We start from the raw sequence: 23,237 nt of genomic DNA on the forward strand, positions 1-23,237 counted from the left end.
TAGCCAATGTGAGTAAGACTTTTTAAACAGGTTAACATTCACAAGGCTGCAGGGCCAGATTAATTACCAGGATGCGTGCTCAGAGTCTGCGCTGACCAGCTGGCAAGTGTCTTCACTGAATTTTCAACCTCTCCCTGACCCAATCTATAATACATAAATATTTTGAGCAGACCACCACACTCCCTGTGCCCAATGACTATCGCCCTGTAGCACTCACATCTGTAGCCATGAAATACTTTCAAAGGCTGGTCATGACTCACACTTATCACCATCATCCCAGACACCCTGGGCCCACTCCAATTTGCATACTGCCCCAACAGATCTACAGATGACGCAATCTCTATTACACTCCACACTGCCATTTCCCACTTGGACAAAGGGAACACCAACGTGAGAATGCTGTTCACTGACTACAGCTCAGCGTGGTAGGTGGTAGGCCTGATCACCGACGACGATGATACATTCTATAGGGAGGAGGTTAGAGACCTGGCAGTGTGGTGCCAGGACAACAACCTCTCTCTTAACATCAGCAAAACAAAAGAGCTGATCGTGAACTACAGGAAATGGGGGGCCGAGCACACCCCCTTCAACATTGACGGGGTTGTAGTGGAGACGGTCGAGAGCTTCAAGTTCCTCGGTCTCCACATCTCTAAGGACCTATCAGGGTCCAAAACACAAGCACAGTCATGAAGAGGGCACGACAACAACTTTTCCCCCTCAGGAGGTTGAAAAGATTTCACATGGGCCCTCAGTTCTTAAAAAAAGTTATACAGCTGCACCATTGAGATCATCTTGACAGGCTGCGTCACCCCTTTGTATAGAAACTGCTCGGCACCCGACCGCAAGGTTCTACAGAGGGTAGTGCGTATAGCCCAGTACATCACTGGTGCCGAGCTCCCTGTCATCCAGGACCTCTATACCAGGCGGTTTCAGAGGAAGGCCCTAAAAAAGGCTCCAGCCACCCAAGTCACAGACTTTTCTCTCTGCTACCGCACGACAAGTGTTACCAATGCACTAAATCTGGAACCAACAGGACCCTGAACAGCTTCTACCTCCAAGCCATGAGACTTCTAAAGAGTTAATTAAATAGTTAATCAAATAGCCAGACTATCTGCATTGATCCTTTTTGCGCTCACTTTCATGACTGATCACTTACTCTTCTGCTCTTGTTGACAGTATGTCACTTTATTCCTAGTTTATTTCTACCTCAATGACCTCGTACCCCTGCACATTGACTCAGTATTGGTAGCTCTTGTATATAGCCTAGTTATCGTTATTCATTTTTTTTAATCTATTATTACTTTTATTATTACATTTTGTACTTTTCTATTATTTCTCTATTTTCTTTCTCTCTGCATTGTTGGGAAGGTCCCGTAACTAAGTATTTCACTGTTAGTTCACACCTGTTGCTTGTGATGAATACAAATGTTTTGATTTGGTTCATTGTGGATATGAGACAACAGTAAAAGCCCTAACAATCTTGAGAACACACACACCCTGATCTGGTCCCCCTGGACAGCAGGTAGAATGGATCCTTCTGCAGTATTGATTGCACTGGCCCAGGGTTCCACCCAGCTCGGAAACTCAGACTGTGTCAGATGGCTGGACTACTTTTGATCTGATTTCCTGCTGTGTAATCCCAATCCGTACAGCTGCGTGGAACTCGTTTTTCATTCTCCTGGAAGAATAGAATGTCTTTTGAAATGTAGATCAACCTTTTAAGGACCGGTTGTTCTTTTAGGCACATCTGCTGATACTTGCAGTGTTAACGACTGTACATGAAAATGGTATTTGACGTTATCTCTCGTATTCTAATATGTTCATGTATTTAGACTAGAATGATTGCTTAGTGGCTTTAAGCTCCAAGCATCAGAGCGTACCAAACCCTATTCCTTTAAATAGTGCACTACCTGAGTGGGCTCTGGTCAAAAGTACTGCACCTTATTAGGGAATAGGGTGCCATTTGGGAAGAGCCCAGGCAGCTGAAGGGCTGAGTGTTCAGTGTACAGGAGTGAACTCATGTCGAGTCAATATGTGTCTCTGCTGCCAATTACCGGCCTTAGCACACACAGCCGAGAGGCTTCCTCTAACCCACCTCTTTAGCCACGTTCACGCTTCATTTGTGAAATGAAACATTTTACCATGCTAGCTAGCTCTTTCCAGGCTACGGCGTTTGGGCCTGGCCTGTGCTGCACTGGCAGCAGCAGAGGGAGGATTTGCCGACATCCCATGGACAGGCGAAATAATTACCAGGTTAGGTGCTAGAGGCCTGGAGGACCGCTGGTCTTCCTGTGTTAAAACTTTTAAACCCAGGCTTTTATTTAGCCACCCCCCTGGCTGGGCAGCCAGATGCACGGACAGCCAGACTCCCAGTCACCTCAATGCATTATTCTGATGATGTTTTCAATGCCAGAAGCGCCTCCGTCCTTAATGCCTGCCTGAGTTTATTCTTGTGCTAATTCACCATGGTCAATGTACAATAGCAGGCCCAGGATTAGCTCACCTCATTATTATACGGGCAGAGGAGGAGGTCAGCTTGACATCCTTGTGTGTATTCATCATATCCATTCATATTGTGATATTGCTGAATTTCCGTGTCCAATGTACAATGAACAGTGATTGCAAAGATGTTGGGGAGGAGATCGTGGAAATAATTTGCTCGAAGCAAGAGAGCTTGCCGTGTGGTGGTAAGGATTCCGAATGAACGAGTTGATGTGAAAGCTGCATGATTGTTATCTTGATGGCAGGAAACACACTTGTATGGAATTGCAGCTTTTTATACCCCACCGGGAATAGGAGTAGAACAGGGATCTAACCTCACAGTCAGGGTCCTGTGTGATATTCTGTTTCTGCCCAGTGATTATCATTGTTAATATCACAGGGCTGTTGGAACAGTGTGAGTAATGAAAGTCTGCCCGCCTATTCATTCTATTTCTCCTTCCAGCAGAGTCGGACTCCACTGTGACACAGGTACAAGGGCTACTGGCAAACAAAGCACGATTCAGAATTTGGATTCCCTTCTTCCTTCATTGACTTTTAACACGTTGCACAAGGTTCCCACGTCACATTTCCGATGATTCTCATCCAACTTTCAGGGGTGAATGAATAAGAAACCATTTCCTTGGCTGGACCCATCTTAGGTGCGTACCAGACCAGTAGCCTATTTTCCATTGTATTTTGGGGAGGTATTGGGCCAGCGCATAATTTTGCATGCGCGTGCTTATAATTAGATGATGGCCTAATTGACCCTTGTGTGCATAATTGATGACACACTTCTACAAAGTTCCTTTTGTTTGATGGTATTGGAGCAGGACAACTAAATCCTCATTACCGCTTTTGATGCTCAGGCTGAGACTGTATTTGCTGTGAGTTACAGCTTCCTACCTCCCAGACCCGCTGTTTCCCCTAGGTGCAGATCTAAGATCAGCTTCCCCTCCCTAATCCTAACCTTCACTAGTAGAGGGGAAATGCTAAACTGACCCGAGATCCAACTACCTCTCACGGTCTCGTCAGAATTAGACATTCATCCATGTTTCTCAAACGTCAAATGTAAAAGTTGTGGCAAACGTAAAATTTTAAAGTGTTTAAGGTCAAGGTAAGGGTTAAGGTTTGGGATAGGCTTAAAACAAACATCTCTTGCTGGAATCGAACATGCAATATTTGGAATCAGAGGCAGATGCTTACGCCCCAGCAAAACCAAAACCTACTTGAAGGTAACAGCACTTACTGTTGTCCCGAGTGGCCGTTTTCCACGTCATCTCCCGACGTCCTCAGACATGGTTGGATGTCGAATACTCACTTGTATCACGGGTGTCCTGGCATCCAAGATCAGCGTCTGAGAGCAACTTCATCCTACACCCCCAGACTCATCCACCTCCAGAGGAAACCCGAGGCAGGCGACCGGGTCTGGATAGCCTGTCCACAGAGCAGCACCCCCAGACTCATCCACCTCCAGAGGAAACCAGAGGCAGGCGACCGGGTCTGGATAGCCTGTCTACAGAGCAGCACCACCCTACACCCCCAGACTCATCCACCTCCAGAGGGAACCCAAGGCAGGCGACCGGGTCTGGAAAGCCTGTCCACAGAGCAGCACCACCCTACACCCCCAGACTCATCCACCTCCAGAGGGAACCCGAGGCAGGCGACCGAGTCTGGATAGCCTGTCCACAGAGCAGCACCACCAGGCAGGCAGAGAGAGAGCGAGAGACCTCCCCCCTCCTCTGGCCCCTCAATGCTAACATTGGACTTGATCATCCTAATGCCTGGGGCTAGAGGAAGCCAGCCATAGGGGAGGGTAGAAGGTGGATGTGATGGGTTTCAGGGTCAAGTCAGCTAATACTGTACAATATGCCTTGGTCAGATGTTTTTGGTGCCAAAACCAAACATGTTTTGAATGTGATTTTCACACTTCTAATGTCTCTATAGTACTGTTTTCTCACCTGTATTAGAAGAATGAATACTCATAGGCTGGGTCTCAGGTGGCACTCTATCTTCTATATACAGTTGAAGTCAGAAGTTTACATACACCTTAGCCAACTACATTTAAACTCAGTTTTTCACAATTCCTGACATTTAATCCTAGTAAAAATAGCCTTCCACCAGCTTCCCACAATAAGTTGGGTGAATTTTGGCCCATTCCTCCTGACAGAGCTGGTGTCACTGAATTAGGTTTGTAGGCCTCTTTGCTCACACATGCTCTTTCAGTTCTGCCCACAAGTTTGCTATAGGCTTGAGGTCAGGGCTTTGTGATGGCCACTCCAATACCTTGACGTTGTTGTCCTTTGAGCCATTTTTCCACAGCTTTGGTCATTGTCCATTTGGAAGTCCCATTTGCGACCAAGCTTTAACTTCTTGACTGATGTCTTGAGCTGTTGCTTCAATATATCCACGTAATTTTCCTTCCTCATGTTTCCGTCTATTTTGTGAAGTGCACCAGTCCCCCCTGCAGCAAATCACCCCCACAACATGATGCTGCCACCCCCGTGCTTCACGGTTGGGATGGTGTTCTTCGGCTTGCAAGCCTCCCCCTTTTTCCTCCAAACATAACGATGGTCAATATGGCGAAACAGTTATATTTTTCTTTCATCAGACCGGAGGACATTTCTCCAAAAAGCACGATCTTTGTCCCCATGTGCAGTTGCAAACCGTAGTCTGGCTTTTTTATGGCGCTTTTGGAGCAGTGGCTTCTTCCTTGCTGAGCGGCCTTTCATGTTATGTCGATATAGGACTCGTTTTACTGTGGATATAGATACTTGTGTACCTGTTTCCTCCAGCATTTTCACAAGGTCCTTTGCTGTTGTTCTGGGTTTGATTTGCCCTTTTCGCACCAAAGTACGTTCATCTCTAGGAGACAGAACGCGTCTCCTTCCTGAGCGGTATGACCGCTACGTGGTCCCATGGTGTTTATACTTGCGTACTGTTGTTTGTACAGTTGATCCAATTGATTCAAATTATGTATTTTTTGCCTATCAGAAGCTTCTAAAGCCATGACATCTTTTTCTGGAATTTTCTGACCCACTGGAATTGTGATACAGTGAATTATAAGTGAAATAATCTGTCTGTAAACAATTGTTGGAAAATTGCTTGTGTCATGCACAAAGTACATGTCCTCACCGACTTGCCAAAATTAACAAGAAATTTTGTGGAGTTTTAATGACTCCAACCTAAGTGTATGTAAACTTCCGACTTCAACTGTAGTGCAGTGCTTTTGACCGGGGGGGCGCAGTGCACGCTGGCGAACGTGTCAGCGTGCACTGCGCCCGGCCTGCCACAGGACTCACTAGTGTGCGATGGGACAAGGACATCCCTGCAGGCCTAACCCTCCCCAATTGTGCGCCGCCCCATGGGTCTCCCGGTCGCGGCCGGCTGCGACCATGCCTGGACTCAAACCCAGAATCTCTAGTGGCACAGCTAGCACTGCAATGCAGTGCCTTAGACCACTGCTCCACTCGGGAGGCTTTCTGCGCTAAACTATGTAGAATATTGACCTGTTGAAAACTCCCTACTACATTGCACAGTTCGAGCTTGATCTGATTTATCTCTACAGAAATTCAAATATTTGAACCGATGTCAGTCAATTAGTTGTTTAAAAACAGAAAAGTAACAGAAAAGTTGGTTATTCGCTCAGCACGATTATTAGGCTAATAGTGGGGTCCTCATGGAAAAACTGGGCTGGTGTGGGGGCCTCGAGGAATCGGCTCTGAAATGCCAGAGACGATTTCTGGTCCCAGTCTGCCGCTGCGGTATCTGGATCCACAGTTGTACACAACAGAATAATGGCTTTGCTCTTAGATGAAAACTCATCCAAGCAGGCAAAATGTGTTCATTTGATATTGGTCAATTACGTATGCGTGTATACAATAAGTGTATATAATGAATGGGGCTCGCTAGCAGTCAAACTCATTGCTGCATATGTTCCACAGCCATGGTGCTGTTTATTGAATTTCAATTTTCTATCTCATTGCTCAAGCAAGTGTGTGCATTATAGAAAATGCAATGTGTCGACCAATGTCATACGGGCTACGTTAAATAATTACTCTCACTGATGTACATAAACGTCCCATTGTATTCCAGGCTTTTCAGTCACATTAACTTGAATTAAGCATTTAAACACACCAGGAAAATGACTGGAATGAAGGAATTAACTAGCAGAGCTTCTACGTTTAGGAGATCACAGTGGCAGAGCTATGCCTTTTCATTTGAATTGAATTAGGATCTACAGTATAATATATCATATTATAATCCTTTCTGTCTGTGCATAGTTTAGTGCAGCGCCGGGGGGGGGGAATGCATGGACTGCAAAACCAACTGGGCCATTTTACACTAAGATTGAAAAAGCAACTTATTATTGGGGGACGACTGAGAGTCAATGGTGGATCAAATCAAACTCTCCGTTTTACCTAGCCTGGTCCTGGTGACTGCTGCAGCAGATTATCTTAGTCACTGGGGGAGCATCCCAAATGGCACCCTATTCCTTACATAGTGCACTATGTTTGACCAGGTTCCCATTGACCAGAGCCCTATGGGCCCTAGTCAAATGTAGTGCACTATATAGGGAATAGGGTGTCATTTGGGACGTTACCTGGAGGAACTGGGGGATTTGAACAGGGATATCACCTCTAGTGGGACATTTCTGCCCACCCCTTTGCCAAGTAGCAGGCTTTCTGATAAAGAGAGAGTGAGAGAGAGAAAACTAAAGGAATGCACTTCTCTCTTCCCATATGGCCTGATTCTGCCTCTGTTCTCTTATTCTCTCTCGCTCTCCTCCTCGGGAACCACTTGTCCTAGTTTTAGCTCTCCGAGGAAGATTTGTGACCGTTTTCTCTCTCGCTCTTTCCTTCCCTCCCTCTCTTTCCCTTTCTCTCACTCACTCCATTCAGATGTTCGTAGGAGAACGATCTATGAGTACCATCGCGTGGAGCTGACGAAGACCAAAATCACCAACTCCACAGCAGTGGAAATTATGCCTTTACCGAGTAAGATGGATTCCTTTGATAGACGTGGCTCATGATATGATATATGATAATGACAACACAAGTAAGCCCCCATGAACTAGCCTAGGTTCTAGATAAAGTAATAGGTGAAACATAGACCTAATAGATGTTAATCTAATAGACTTTCCTTCAGGCTGTATCCCATCATTTCAGGGACACCTGTGAATCAAAACTCCTATCTTTTAGAAACATTTGTTTTGCATTTATCAAACTACAACATTCTAGCTATGGATTTCTATGTTGATGTTTTGACAATTGGTATGAATGTATCAAGGGTCTCAGAGTTGGTGTTCTAATTTACGATCAGTTTAGCCTTTAATATCTAAATGAATAAGATTGCATGGACATGGGAGACCTGATCCTAGATCAGCACTTCTATTCTGAGATGCTTAATTTAATATATTGTTTTGCATTATCAACTACAACAATCTAGCAATCTATATATAGATTTCTATATTGTGTTTTGACTGAGTCAGTAGACGTGTGTGTTGTGACGTGTGTGTGTGTTGTGACGTGTGTGTGTCCTGTTCCCTCCATAGCATGTCTCCAGTTCACCAGCTGTGGCAGCTGCATCTCTTCCCAGATCAACTTCAACTGCAGCTGGTGCCACCGCCTTCGCAGGTCAGACACCCCTCTATACCCCTCACTGTATGTCTTTGTCTGCACCCTAAATGCCACCCTACAACCTATGTGCTCTGATCAAACGTAGTGCACTATATAGGGAATTAGGTGCCATTTGGGACGGAGACCATCTTTGTCTCTTTTCCATCCAACACTCTACCTTTCTGTTCTCCCCTCCATCTCCATCGCTCTCCCTATCTTTCTTCTCCCTCCTTTAAATGTTGCTATTAGTTCCAGTCACTCAGCACCTCTCTTAGCTAGCTATTGAGTGTGAGGTGTATGTATAGACATGTGGCTATCACATGGAGACAGACCCTCCCCTATTCCCTCTGCTCAGTGGTTTGTGTCCCAAATGGCACCTTATTCCCTGTACAGTGCACCCGTTTTAAACAGAGCCCTGGACCCTTGTTAAAAGTTGTGCCCTGTATACTGTAAATAGGGAATATGGTGCAATTTGGGAGGGTGCCAGTGAGTTCCCGGAGATGTTCAGTCGTTTTTCCTTATTGATGGCGCAAAGGAAAGACAGAGAAGGAAATAACAACAGAGGGAGAGAATATGAGATCCGACCCATTACTCTTGTTTTTTTGCGAAATCGAGAATCCCCCTCTCTCGCACCGACTCTCTCGCTCTCTCTCTCTCCGCTCTTCTCTTTCTCTCCTTTCCCCTTGACCATTTGTCTTTCTATCTTTCACACCCTGGCACAAAAAGGTAAATATTTGAGACGGTGCAGAATGTTATTGCACAGATGGGATATTACCTGCCTGTTGTGAGATGTGAATGATGGCGGGTTTGGACAGCGCTGTTGGAGTGTTGTTGGAGCATTGGTTTCAGCGTTGGATCGCAGCGTTTGGGTACAGAAGACAGGGAGGCATAAATGAACCGTGAAGCAGAGAATGTGTTCCAGGCATGTTGTTATCCATTTTGAGGTTTGTAAAAGTCCAAGTTAAAAAGCCATTAGTATTCAAGTGCACTGAAAACTTTTGGGCCTCAGTTCTTGGAAAATGTCTGTTGGACTTAGCGGAGATGATTTGACTACTCCCCTCCTCATATGTCTCTACACGTTGTCCACGTCCCAAATGGCAGCCTACTATTCCCCTGTGGACGCTGGTCAAAAGTAGTGTACTATATTGGAAAAAGGGTACCACTAGGGAAGAAGTATTTTAGTGGCCTGTGCATCCATAATGAAACGACCCCATAGTTACACACCGGGGCCACTGGGCTTTGTGAGGTCACTAAAGGTCAGGGTTTAGCATTCTCCTTCTCTGTCTCCTCTCGGTCTCCTCTCTCCATCCAACTTAGAAAATAATAATACAATCACGTGTGCATAAAGTTGATGTGTTGGTGGCTCTGGGAATCAACCCCATAATCCTGGCATTGCAAGCACAATGCTCTACCAATTTAGCCACACAGGATCACAGCTGACGATGTATCTATGTTCTGTGCCCTCCAGAAGAAGACTAATTCTACCGCCTGTGCATCGAACTAAACTCCCTTTACGTGCATCACTTCAGCAATTTATTAGAGCTGCGCCTGAATTATAATGATCTAATTACGCTGCATTTTAATGAGATTTAAACGCGTGCGTGCTGCATCACACCGTTAGGGCTCGCTCCCGTCCTTTGTGTCCTTCAACAACAAACTTCCCTTGAAAAGTCAAATGAATGCACAGTTTAAACCAGCTAATTGAAATGCATTGCAGCATTGTTGGGCAGTGGGTTAATGAAAGGAAGACGCCTGTGATTTAAGAGCGTGGCCGTAAATCTCGCTCTACCTCTCTCTACCTCTCTCTCTACCTCTCTCTACCGCTCTCTTTCTCGCTCTACCTCTCTCTCTACCTCTCTCTCTACCTCTCTCTTTCTCGCTCTACCTCTCTCTACCTCTCTCTCTCTCTCTACCTCTCTCTCTACCTCTCTCTACCGCTCTCTTTCTCGCTCTACCTCTCTCTACCTCTCTCTCTACCTTTCTCTTTCTCGCTCTACCTCTCTCTACCTCTCTCTCTCTCTCTACCTCTCTCTCTACCTATCTCTACCTCTCTCTCTACCACTCTCTCTCTCTACCTCTCTCTCTTTCTCGCTCTACCTCTCTCTACCTCTCTCTCTCTCTCTACCTCTCTCTCTACCTATCTTTACCTCTCTCTCTACCACTCTCTCTCTCTACCTCTCTCTCTTTACCGCTCTCTACCTCTCTCTCTACCTCTCTCTACCTCTCTCTTTCTCGCTCTACCTCTCTCTACCTCTCTCTCTCTACCTATCTCTCTCTTCTTCTCTCTCTCTCTCTACCTCTCTCTACCTCTCTCTCTACCTCTCTCTCTACCTCTCTCTACCTCTCTCTCTCTACCTCTCGCTACCTCTCTCTACCTCTCTCTCCCTCTCTCTCTCTACCTCTCTCTCTACCTATCTCTCTCTTCTTCTCTCTCTCTCTCTCTCTACCTCTCTCTTTACCGCTCTCTCTCTACACTCCACCTCTCTCTCTCTCTCTCTCTCTCTACCTCTCTCTATACCTCTCTCTCTCTCTCTCTACCTCTCTCTCTCTATACCTCTCTACCTATCTCTCTCTTCTTCTCTCCCTCTCTCTACCTCTCCCTCTCTCTACCTCTCTCTCTACACCCCACCTCTCTCTCTGACTCTCTCTGCCTCTCTCTTTACCTCTCTCTCTACACCCCACCTCTCTCTACCTCTCTCTACCTCTCTCTCTCTTTACCCCTCGCCCTCTCTCCCTGTGATGTGTAAGAACCTGCTGGTTGGGTACCTGCTCTCCCATGTGTTTCAGGCTAAATCAGCTCATTGGGTCCCTCTGATGTATGTAAACTGGGCGCTGGGCTGGGTTGGACAATTAAAAGCGGGTTGGAGCTAATAAAGCATGCTAGGCCTCCCTATGGACCAGCGACTTGCCGTGGTTACCAATACTGCCGAGCACTCATTTGGTGAGAAAGAGACTATTTGTTTACTCAAAAACACAGCTGTGTGTGTGCATCATGAATATATTATCAAAATGACTGCCGCCACATAAAATTTCAAAGAGATCTTGCGCTTGAATAAGATGCGGTCACTCTGCGTACTTCATTCAATCACATTGCGTGTGTGTGGAGATGGATTGAGTGTCGTGCCAAGAGTGTAATGATGGTTTCAACATTCCTACACACTGATAAGCTTAACGTTCGCTATGTAGACCCAGTGAGCTTTAGTAACCCTCAAACCTCTGGTAGTAAATCCATATAATGTCAAGAAATATGGCCCATTGGTTTGAGATAGACTAAATATCTTTGAATGCACCCGCAATGTAACCGAGACCAATGAGTCTTTTAAACCCAATAAAGAAATGCATCCTCTCTGCCATGAAAGAGGGGGGAGAAAACGACAAGACCGTACAGAAACCTTTTCCCCATGTGTATTCATTTATATTCAAATGAGGCAGCTCAACCCATTTATAATTAGCGGTGTGGTGGCTGAGGGGATGTTGGAAGGAAGGTTTGGAATGCATCCCAAATGGCACCCTAATCCCTATATAGTGTGCTACTTTTGACCCGGGCCCATAGGGGAATAGGGTGCCATTTGAGATGTTGGATGGCATTGAGGTAAAACCTAAAGGAGAAAGGATCCGAAGGGACCGGTCAGACCTGTGTTGCAGTAATATCCTTGGCCTGTCTCGGTCTCACTCTCCATCTCTCGCTCCGCTTCTCCCGCAAAAACGAAGGGGAAAAGAGGTGAAGGAATCTGTCTCGGGCTGATTGGACAGATGAGGTGGAATTTTTCAGGCAACAACACGGTGAAATCCGGGCAGTGTGGGCTGATTAGACAGCAGAGGGAGATGGGAATGGACTCCTCTTCTTCGTCCACACGGAGAGCCTTACCACAGTCACCAGGACTAATGGGAGTTATAGGACCTGATGGGAATAAGGATGGAGAATGGAGGTTAATGCGGCCTGTCTGTACGGTAGTGGTGGCTAGTAGGCGGAGATTTCCGAAGACAGGCTCATTGTAGTGGCTGGACTGGAATAAATGTAACGGTATGAAACACATGGAAACCATACCGTCCCATATTGCATTCCAGCTACTATGATTAGCCCGTCATTCGATATCCCCACCCACCAGCCACCACTGCTCCAAGTAGAGAAGTAGAGGGGTGGATTGTTCGTGGGTCTTGCTGCATTGTTAGCGGGTTAGGTGTTTGTGAGGTGCATGTCATTGGTTGAGCATTTGTTTACCACCTACGCCATTGGGGATATGATTGCACAGCTTTCTGTCTTGGACTTCAGTGGACTGTTTGAGCCAGACAGACAAAATCAAAAAATATACTAGAGAGAGAGAGAGAAAGATGGAGAACAAACCATCCCTCTGTGTCAAAGCAAGAAAACATGTTCCTCAAAATTCAGTGAATGTAACATTGAAATGTAAGCAAGGGCTTACAGAAGAAAGAGAAGAGAAGAAAAGAGAGAGGGATAAGGAGGGGGGGGGAGTATGAAGGTTCGCCTGGGGGTCAGTATCTTCACTCATTATGATCTGTGAACAAGAGGAAGAATGAGCAGTTGCCCTCGATCAAAGGCTAGCCCACAGAGTTTATGAGTTGCCTCTGGCTGGGAAGCATTACCCATTCCCCCTAACACCCTTCACCCCTCTCTCCCTCTTCCAGTTTCCCCTCACCCCCTACATCAACCCCTGAACTCTGAACTTCCTCTTCACACCCCCCCCCCCCCCCCCCCATATTCAAATAATCATGGCCTTTTCCCCCTTTGAATTTATTTTGGACACCCAGACTGAGATTATTATAGTGGATTATTATATACATTATAGTGGATTATTTGAAACATGTTTGGTTTCATGTAACATCTGCAGGTCTACTGAGCTGGATGGCACCACGTATACATGTTGCTATAATTGACGTTTTAGAGATGTATTCATGCCATCTTTGATTGTGGTTTAGCCCTCTTAGTGATGTCTTGTGTTCATGTTCCTAAGAGCTTCCTGACAATCGTCTCCTCTGGTTTCAGGTGTTCCAGTGGGTTCGACCGCCATCGGCAGGACTGGGTGGATAACAGCTGTCCTGATGAGGTGAATATCGTCGTGGCTGATGGAAAGGAGTGAGTGGGGATATGGTGGAATGTGTGCGTGCATGTGTATCTGCTGTAAGGTGTTTTTTTGTGTGTGACTGCCAGGATGATGGATGCCCTGGTCTGCTATGTGCAGGGGGAAAGGCGATGACCCAGTTACTCCTTTCGCATCTTCTGCTCTTACACACACACACACATGCATGACGAAGAGGGCCCTTGTATTCTGTCTTGCAGACTAAGGACAAAAGCTGTGATATCATCAACACCACACAACTCTATCCGTTCACCACCACGTTAGTTGCCAAGACAACAGGCCGGAGCAGAGGAGAGACCACCACAGCCGGAGCCTCTTTGTCTACGTCCCTCTCCCCGACCAGCGTCCCCACTGAAGGTAAGACAACTAACGTACGCCCCAAAGCAGACAACTCCAACTAGTGTCTGAATACTGGTATGACATGACCAGACGTTTTTTCTTCTTCTGGTCCAGTCAAAATGTTCAGGAAATACTGGGTTGTGTTCAGTTAGTTTTCTTCAGTTTTGTGCTATCTGAACTTGTCCAATGAGAAACACTTGTTTTCATTTTCATTTGCAAAATGTTTTATTACAGTGTATCTTAATGAACACAACCCTGGCCCTGCTTTTGAACTGAAGGGTAGGCTAATACACAGAAGTCTTGAAGTCTGTATGATGTTAAGTAAAACAAAGTACACAGTACCTTTCCTGTGTAGGTACAGGTACTTCATTACAAATGATGTACTGTATTCTTTATCTACAATATGTTCTGCTTTTTTTGTAATTTCTTTGGTAATATAACTATCCGGATAGTTTTCCTTGAGCACCAAATGCTTTCCAGATGGCAACAAATGATGCAAGGCATGCCAGCTGTGTTTTACACAACTAAACAATGTAGATTGAATTAGGACAACATCTCTAAAATCTTAGAAATGCATCCACACAGAAACATATTAGTGTTCAGTCCTTTTGGCTGGTTATTCATCTTTTATGACAAGTAAATTATAATCATTTTTATACTGGCTTTTTATTGATTGATTTGTTGCTGATAAATATCTTCAATCATCAGGCAAGTGCTGCCTGCAACCCCAGCAAGCAGGGACAGATGGCTGGAATAGATGGCCACTCTAAAACAGGGTTTCTCAGCCTCTGTCCCAGGGGCCAAGCATGTCCATCCTGAGTTCATGATTAGTCACACTGCAGTAGTCATCTCAAAGATATCAGACACAAATCCCTCCTGGAGAAAAAATAACCCTGGGTTCTTCTGCTGATGTCAGGAGAAATTCTGAAACTCTGAAGGTGTCCTTTTGAGTTTGTTTACCTTCCTTTCCCTCCCCCAGAGATACTGGAGCTACTTAAAGACTGATTATCAAATGGCACCCTATTCCCTATGTAGTGCACTACTTTTGACAAGGGCCCATAGGGCTCTGGCCAAAAGTTGTGCACTATGTAGGGAATAGGGTTCCATTTGGGATGCTCACAAAAACTGAATTGACTACAGATATGTTCATTTCCCTGTTAATAGCTTTCAAGCCTGGTATGTATTGAAACAAACAGCTAATTCATCTTTATCAGCTTGACATATTACCCACACACACAGTACTGACTTGAATAGGCATCTAGAATTCACCTTTGCCATCATCCCAATGAAAAGTCATATGTTCAACTTAATGTCCCTGTCACTATGTGTACAATCACATTATGCACTTTAATCATGACTAAACGCCTATGCGTAGTGAGTTTTCTACCCAGTAACTGGCACATCCCGGGGTTGATAATTGACCAACGTGTAAGGATGGGTTGGGATGCCTGGGAGATACACAAAGCCTACAATGTGCTAATGGACAACTCATAATCTCAAATATCCACTCTTGTTAACACCCAAGAGAAAGAGGTGTAGCCAGCTAACTGTGGAATCCATTGCAATATGTAACAGCGTGTATTTCTGTCAAATCAAATCAAATTTTATTAGTCACATGTGCCGAATACATGTAGGTTGAGTTATTAAAGTGACTATGCATAGATGACAACAACAGAGAGTAGCAGCGGTGTAAAATAGGGGGGGGGGGGGATAATGCAAATAGTCTGGGAAGCCATTTGATGTTCAGGAGTCTTATGACTTGGGGGTAGAAGCCTCTTGGACCTAGACTTGGTGCTCCGGTACCACTGCCGTGTGGTAGCAGGGAAAACTGTCTATGATAGGGGTGGCTGGAGTCCTTGACAGTTTTTAGGGCCTTCCTCTGACACCGCCTGGTATAGAGGTCCTGGATGTCAGGAAGCTTGGCCCCAGCGATGTACTGGGCCGTACGCACTACCCTCTGTAGTGCCTTGCTGTCGGCGGCCAAGCAGTTGCCATACCTGGCAGTGATGCAACAAGTCAGGATGCTCTCGATGGTGCAGCTGTATAAATCCTTTTGAGGATCTGAGGACCCATGCCAAATCTTTTCAGTCTCCTGAGGGGGAATAGGTTTTGTTGTGCCCTCTTCACAATTGTCTTGGCGTGCTTGGACAACGTTAGTTTGTTGGTGATGTAGACACCAAGGAACTTGGAGCTCTTAACCTGCCCCACTACAGCCCAGTCGATGAGAATGGAGGCATGCTCGGTCCTCCTTTTCCTGTAGTCCACAATCATCTCCTTAGTCTTGATCACTTTGAGGGAGAGGTTGTTATCCTTGCACCACATGGCCAAGTCTCTGACCTCCTCCCTATATGCTGTCTTGTCGTTGTTGGTGATCAGGCCTACCACTGTTGTGTCATCGGCAAACGAGGAGTCGTTCCTGGCCGTGCAGTCATGAGTGAACAGGGAGTACAGGAGGGGACTGAGCACGCACCCCTGAAGGGCCCCTGTGTTGAGGATCAGCGTGGCAGATGTGTTGTTACCTAGCCTTACCACCTGGATCCAGTTGCAGAGGGAGGTGTTTAGTCCCAGGGTCCTTAGCTTATTAATGAGCTTTTCAGGGCACTATGGTGTTGAACACTGAGCTGTAGTCAATGAATAGCATTCTCACATAGGTGTTCCTTTTGTCCAGGTGGGAAAGGGTAGTGTGGAGTGCAATCGAGATTGCATCATCTGTGGATCTGTTAGGGTGGTATGCAAATTGGAGTAGGTCTAGGGTGTCTGGGATGATGGTGATAAGTGTGAGCCATGACCAGCCTTTCAAAGCACTTCATGGCTACAGACCTGAGTGCTACGGGTCAGTAGTCATTTAGGCAGGTTACCTTAATGTTCTTGGGCACAGGGACTATGTTGGTTTGCTTAAAACATGTTAGTTTTACAGACTCGGACAGGGAGATGTCCGTGCTGGCAAATGTCAGTGAAGACACTTGCCAGCGCATGCTCGCAGTACACATCCTGGTAATCCATCTGGCCCTGCGGCCTTGTGAATGTTGACCTGTTTAAAGGTCTTACTCACATCAGCTGCAGAGAGCGCTTTGCCTGTTTGATGGTTTGTCGGAGGGCATAGCAGGATTTCTTATAAGCTTCCGGGTTAGAGTTCCGCTCCTTGAAAGCGGCAGGTCTAGCCTTTAGCTCAGTGCGGATGTTGCCTGTAATCCATGGCTTCTGATAGTCTGTGGTGGTGTGTATACAGCTACGAAAAATACAGATGAAAACTCTCTAGGTAGCTAGTGTGATCTACAGCTTATCATGAGATACTCTACCTCAGGCAATCAAAACCTCGAGACTTCCTTAGATATCGTGCACCAACTGTTATTTACAAAAATACATAGTCTGCCGCCCCTTGTCTTACCAGACGAAGCTGTTCTATCCTGCCAATACAGCGTATGACCAGCCAGCTGTATGTTGATAGTGTCGTCCTTCAGTCACGACTCCGTGAAGTATAACATATTTCAGTTTTGAATGTCCCGTTGGTAGTTTAATCTTCCGCGTAGATCATTGATTTGATTTTCCAAAGATTGCACGTTCGCTAGAAGAATGGAAGGAAGTGGGGGGTTTATTCAATCGCCTACGAATTCTCCGAAGGCAGCCCGCCCTCCAGACCCTTTTTCTCCGCCTTCTCTTCACGCAAATGACAGGGATCTGGGCCTGTTCCCAGGAAAGTAGTGTGTCATTCACGTTGGACTCGTTAAAGGATAAAAAGGACTCTGTTAGTTCGTGATGAGCAATCGCAGTTCTGATGTCCAGAATATATTTTCGGTCATAAGAGACAGTTACAGCAACATTATGTGCAAAATAAGTTTAAAAATAAGTTACGAACAAAAAAACAAATTGCTTAGGAACACGTAAAACGTCATCCTTCATGTCCGACGCCATCTTTATTAATCTTATTAATGCGTGCAGACGACGGATTATGTTTTATAGGAATGCATCACTGTATGAATCTGCGACCACAATGAGGGAGGTTAGCTAGATTGATAAAACGAGGGAAGTGAAGTGGAATTGTGAAGTGGAATGGAATGGGCAGAATAGTACGAGAGTACGCCCTCAGACATTAATAATAGTTCATATGGTAAGGTGCTCTTTGGTTTCCCAGGCTTGTAGAATTGATGGAAAAAATGGAGTCTAAACCTGTAGGATAAAGGCAGACTCATTTTTTTGTTTTTGCAGAGTGGTGTTTAACGGTGTCTTAGGCAGTGGTTGGAATGGTGAGTTAACGTATGATTTCTGGATCCTGTTCTGTAGAACTGGTGCCCGGGGGTTCTGGGTTAAATGGGTCTGGATCCTGTTCTGTAGAACTGGTGCCCGGGGGTTCTGGGTTAAATGGGTCTGGATCCAGTTCTGTAGAACTGGTGCCCGGGGGTTCTGGGTTAAATGGGTCTGGATCCAGTTCTGTAGAACTGGTGCCCGGGGGTTCTGGGTTAAATGGGTCTGGATCCTGTTCTGTAGAACTGGTGCCCGGGGGTTCTGGGTTAAATGGGTCTGGATCCAGTTCCAGTATGTGGTGATCTCTAAAGCGGATGCCTATGGTTCTGGCTCTGAGTACTACCCACTACACAAACATCAATGGCATCCAGCTCCACTTTTCTGACTTCTAAATGACAAATTGTAGGATTTACTTTTTCATTCTCCTAATCTCTGACTTACAAGAAATCCAGCCCAGTCACGGACCAGGATGTCCTGCTCCCAGGCAGACTAAATAACTTTTTTGCCCGCTTTGAGGACAATACAGTGCCACTGACACGGCCTGCAACGAAAACATGCGGTCTCTCCTTCACTGCAGCCGAGGTGAGTAAGACATTTAAACGTGTTAACCCTCGCAAGGCTGCAGGCCCAGACGGCATCCCCAGCCGCGCCCTCAGAGCATGCGCAGACCAGCTGGCCGGTGTGTTTACGGACATATTCAATCAATCCCTATACCAGTCTGCTGTTCCCACATGCTTCAAGAGGGCCACCATTGTTCCTGTTCCCAAGAAAGCTAAGGTAACTGAGCTAAACGACTACCGCCCCGTAGCACTCACTTCCGTCATCATGAAGTGCTTTGAGAGACTAGTCAAGGACCATATCACCTCCACCCTACCTGACACCCTAGACCCACTCCAATTTGCTTACCGCCCAAATAGGTCCACAGACGATGCAATCTCAACCACACTGCACACTGCCCTAACCCATCTGGACAAGAGGAATACCTATGTGAGAATGCTGTTCATCGACTACAGCTCGGCATTCAACACCATAGTACCCTCCAAGCTCATCATCAAGCTCGAGACCCTGGGTCTCGACCCCGCCCTGTGAAACTGGGTACTGGACTTCCTGACGGTCCGCCCCCAGGTGGTGAGGGTAGGCAACAACATCTCCTCCCCGCTGATCCTCAACACTGGGGCCCCACAAGGGTGCGTTCTGAGCCCTCTCCTGTACTCCCTGTTCACCCACGACTGCGTGGCCACGCACGCCTCCAACTCAATCATCAAGTTTGCGGACGACACAACAGTGGTAGGCTTGATTACCAACAACGACGAGACGGCCTACAGGGAGGAGGTGAGGGCCCTCGGAGTGTGGTGTCAGGAAAATAACCTCACACTCAACGTCAACAAAACTAAGGAGATGATTGTGGACTTCAGGAAACAGCAGAGGGAACACCCCCCTATCCACATCGATGGAACAGTAGTGGAGAGGGTAGCAAGTTTTAAGTTCCTCGGCATACACATCACAGACAAACTGAATTGGTCCACCTCCAGAGGGTAGTGAGGTCTGCACAACGCATCACCGGGGGCAAACTACCTGCCCTCCAGGACACCTACACCACCCGATGTTACAGGAAGGCCATAAAGATCATCAAGGACATCAACCACCCGAGCCACTGCCTGTTCACCCCGCTATCATCCAGAAGGCGAGGTCAGTACAGGTGCATCAAAGCTGGGACCGAGAGACCGAAAAACAGCTTCTATCTCAAGGCCATCAGACTGTTAAACAGCCACCACTAACATTGAGTGGCTGCTGCCAACACACTGACACTGACTCAACTCCAGCCACTTTAATAATGGGAATTGATGGGAAATGATGTAAATATATCACTAGCCACTTTAAACAATGCTACCTTATATAATGTTAGAACCCTACATTAATCATCTCATAGGCATACGTATATACTGTACTCTATATCATCGACTGTATTCTTATGTAATACATGTATCACTAGCCACTTTAACTATGCCACTTTGTTTACATACTCATCTCATATGTATATACTGTACTCGATACCATCTACTGTATCTTGCCTATGCTGCTCTGTACCATCACTCATTCATATATCCTTATGTACATATTCTTTATCCCCTTACACTGTGTACAAGACAGTAGTTTTGGAATTGTTAGTTAGATTACTTGTTATTACTGCATTGTCGGAACTAGAAGCACAAGCATTTCGCTACACTCGCATTAACATCTGCTAACCATGTGTATGTGACAAATAAAATTTGATTTGATTTGACATTCAGTGTTTCAGTCCTTGGCCTTTTCTCTTTTATACTTCCAATTCTCTTCTTGGTAGAGATTGCAGGGAAATGCCAATTTCTCTCAGCCAATGTTTTAAACGGGCAATCTGGGGTTAGAAAAACAGCAAAGCTTGTGAGGCATTAATAAAGGATATTCTTCAAAAGTCAAAACATTTACGTACCTATACCAGTTTGCCCCTTTAAGACCTTCACTCAGTGAGGTGGATGAGGTGATGATATGACCACAGATGCCTTGAACGCTGGAGAGAGGTGGAAAGGAGTGTGAGAGAGATCCAGCTGAGAGGCAAAACAAACCCCAGCGATGTGTGGGTGTGTCAGCATGAAAAAAAGTTGGGGGTTCTGTGTGACACACAGAGACCCTCACACTTCCTGACACGCACAGAGGATCAGTTTCCCCCCTCCGACCCAGTTCTCTCAGCTTGCGTGCTTGGCGGTTCAGAGGCACGTGCTACTAGGGGGGGGGGGGGGAGCGAGTGAGGGAGAGCTCTGTTACTAGGAGGTGTGAGAACCCATCACTTCCCTCTCCTGTTCCCAATCCCCCCCCCCCCCTTCTCCTTCTTCTCCCCTTCCCTCCCTCTCTTACTGCTATCACTGGCACGGGATTGGTCATTGACTTTGATTCCCTGCCTTGCCCTCATACACCTTATCGCATAGGCCGTGACATTTCTTAGACTAGGAAATGTTTGCAGGCATTAAATTATCTTTGATCTTGGAAATGTAAATGAAAAAAAGCCTTTGAAATAGATTTACTCAGTTGAGACCCCTTTTCAAGGCTCTTTCTAGTTTTGATATGGTGGAATAGCACGCATAGCGTTTCACAGGCTCATGTATATGGTACATTAGCATAATGTGGATCCTATGAGGTGTGTAAATTCATATCACCCCTCTCTCAGAGAAGTGGGTCACAGTGAATTTACATGTTTCATAGTTGCTTAACCCCAGACTGCATCTTAGCTGTTGAATTATGCATGGGAGAAGCATTTTATCCAAAACATTCATTTTCATTGCAAATTAAGTGTAGAAAATTCACTTTTAACCCAAGATTATCCGGTGATTATAATCATAATGGTAATTATAAGATTAGAATGCTAAAAAAAAAGTAAATTTGCTATAAACCTCGTCAGTGATGATTATTTCAGAATATTTGATTGACATTCTTCACCAGTGTTAAGATCAATAGTTGTTGTTGTTGGCAGGCAGGCAGCTCTCTGCTGTATAATAGACATAGGGACTCTATATGTAAATCTACGGCTGTAAGGATAACATAAATCACAGACAAACATTTTTCTGACCCTCCATACCTCCTTCATTTCTCTGTTTCTGTCTCCCTCTATCTCTCTCTCTTTTCCACAGATGACACCAAGATTGCTCTGCATCTCAAAGACAATGGAGGTAAGCCGCTCTTTTCCTTCCTAGATCCTTGTACTGTTGACAGTTGTGTTTCTCTGTACTGCTGCATGTTGGGTAGAGTATATGGGGGTCTGTTTACAAGGCTGCGGTCTGTGTATTTATGGCTGACAGATTGCTTGCCCCAGAAAGCAGATCGCTTTTTGATTTCTGGGGAGGACAGGCCAAGGGAAGGAGCGGCTCATTGAAGCACCTCATCCAGAGGCTGATTGAAATGGCTCTGTACCAAGCTTCTGGATGGGACTGATCAATCATGGTGTCTAAAATCTCAATTTAATACATTTTAAATTCACGGTACAACACAACAAAATGTGGAAAAAGTCAATGGGTGTGAATACTTTCTGGAGGCACTGTAGTTGTGTCCCAAATGGCATCCTATTCCCTATAGTGGACTACATTTGACCAGGGCCCATAGTAAGTTTGCCATTTGGGACACAGAGGTATTCACACCTCTTGACTTTTTCGACATTTTGTGGTGTTACAGCCTGAATTTAAAATGGAATAAATTGAGATTTTGTGTCACTGGCCTACACACAATACCCCATAATGTCAAAGTGGAAATTAAAAATGTTATGTTGTTAAAAATTATGTCTTCAGTCAATAAGTATTCAACCCCTTTGTTATGGCAAGCCTAAATAAGTTTAGGAGTAAAACGCTGCTTAACAAGTCACATAAGTTGCATGGACCCATTCTGTGTGTAATAATAGTGTTTAACATGATTTTTGAATGACTACCTCATCTCTGTACCCCACACATACAATTATCTGTAAGGTCCCTTAGTCGAGCATTGAATTTCAAACACAGATTCAACCGCAAAGACCAGTGAGGTTTTCCAATGCCTCGCAAAGAAGGGCATCTATTGGTAGATGGGTAAAAAAAAGTGCATATCCTTTTGGGCATGGTGAAGTTATTAATTACACTTTGGATGGTGTATCAACACACCCAGTCACTACAAAGATACAGGCATATCTGTAGAGGAAGGAAACCACTCAGGGATTTCACCATGAGGCCAATGGCGACTTTAAAACAGTTACAGGGTTTAATGGCTGTGATAGGAGAAAACTGAGGATGGATCAACAACATTGTAGTTTCTCCACAATATTAACCTAATTGACATAGGGAAAAGAAGGAAGCCTGTACATAATACAAATATTCAAAAAGTGTTTGCAATAAGGCACTAAAGTAAAACTGCTAAAGAATTGGCAAAGAAATCAACTTTATGTCCGGAATACAAAGTATTATGTTTGGGGCAAATCCAAAACAATATTTTCAAGCATGGTGGTGACTGCATCATGTTATGGGTATGCTTGTCATCGGCAACTATTTGTGAGTTTTAAAGAAAACAGCTAAGCACAGGCAAAATCCTACAAGAAAACCTGTTTTTGTCTGCTCTCCAACAGACACTGGGCGACAAATTCACTTTCAGCATGACAATAACCTAAAACGCAAGGCCAAATATACACTGGAGTTGCTTACCAAGACGACGTTGAATGTTCCCGAGTGGCCTAGTTACAGTTTTGACTTAGATCGACTTGAAAATCTATGGAAAGATTTGAAAATGGCTGTCTAGGAAGGATCAACAACCAACTTTACAGAGCTTGAAGAAATATTGTACAATCCAGGTGTGCAAAGCTCTTAGAGACTTACTCAGAAAGATTCACAGCTGTAATCGCTGTAATCGCTGCCAAAGGTGATTCTAACATGTATTGACTCAGGGGGATATATTAGTGTTTTATTTTTCAACA

The 23,237-nt window shown here is 45.3% G+C and overlaps 1 protein-coding gene across 1 annotated transcript in view; it reads left to right on the plus strand.

Moving 5' to 3' along the window:
* LOC139367198 (plexin domain containing 2b) overlaps nucleotides 1–23,237 on the plus strand; it is a 179,285-nt gene that overhangs the window by 138,362 nt on the left and 17,686 nt on the right. Inside the window, exons 8-12 of the mRNA XM_071105364.1 lie at nucleotides 7,380–7,475; nucleotides 8,033–8,114; nucleotides 13,102–13,162; nucleotides 13,396–13,552; nucleotides 21,439–21,477. Coding sequence (XP_070961465.1) covers nucleotides 7,380–7,475; nucleotides 8,033–8,114; nucleotides 13,102–13,162; nucleotides 13,396–13,552; nucleotides 21,439–21,477 — 435 coding nt within the window. The remainder of the gene's footprint in view (nucleotides 1–7,379; nucleotides 7,476–8,032; nucleotides 8,115–13,101; nucleotides 13,163–13,395; nucleotides 13,553–21,438; nucleotides 21,478–23,237) is intronic.

This window comes from Oncorhynchus clarkii, chromosome 15 (assembly GCF_045791955.1).
Source record: "Oncorhynchus clarkii lewisi isolate Uvic-CL-2024 chromosome 15, UVic_Ocla_1.0, whole genome shotgun sequence".
Lineage (NCBI taxonomy): Eukaryota > Metazoa > Chordata > Actinopteri > Salmoniformes > Salmonidae > Oncorhynchus > Oncorhynchus clarkii.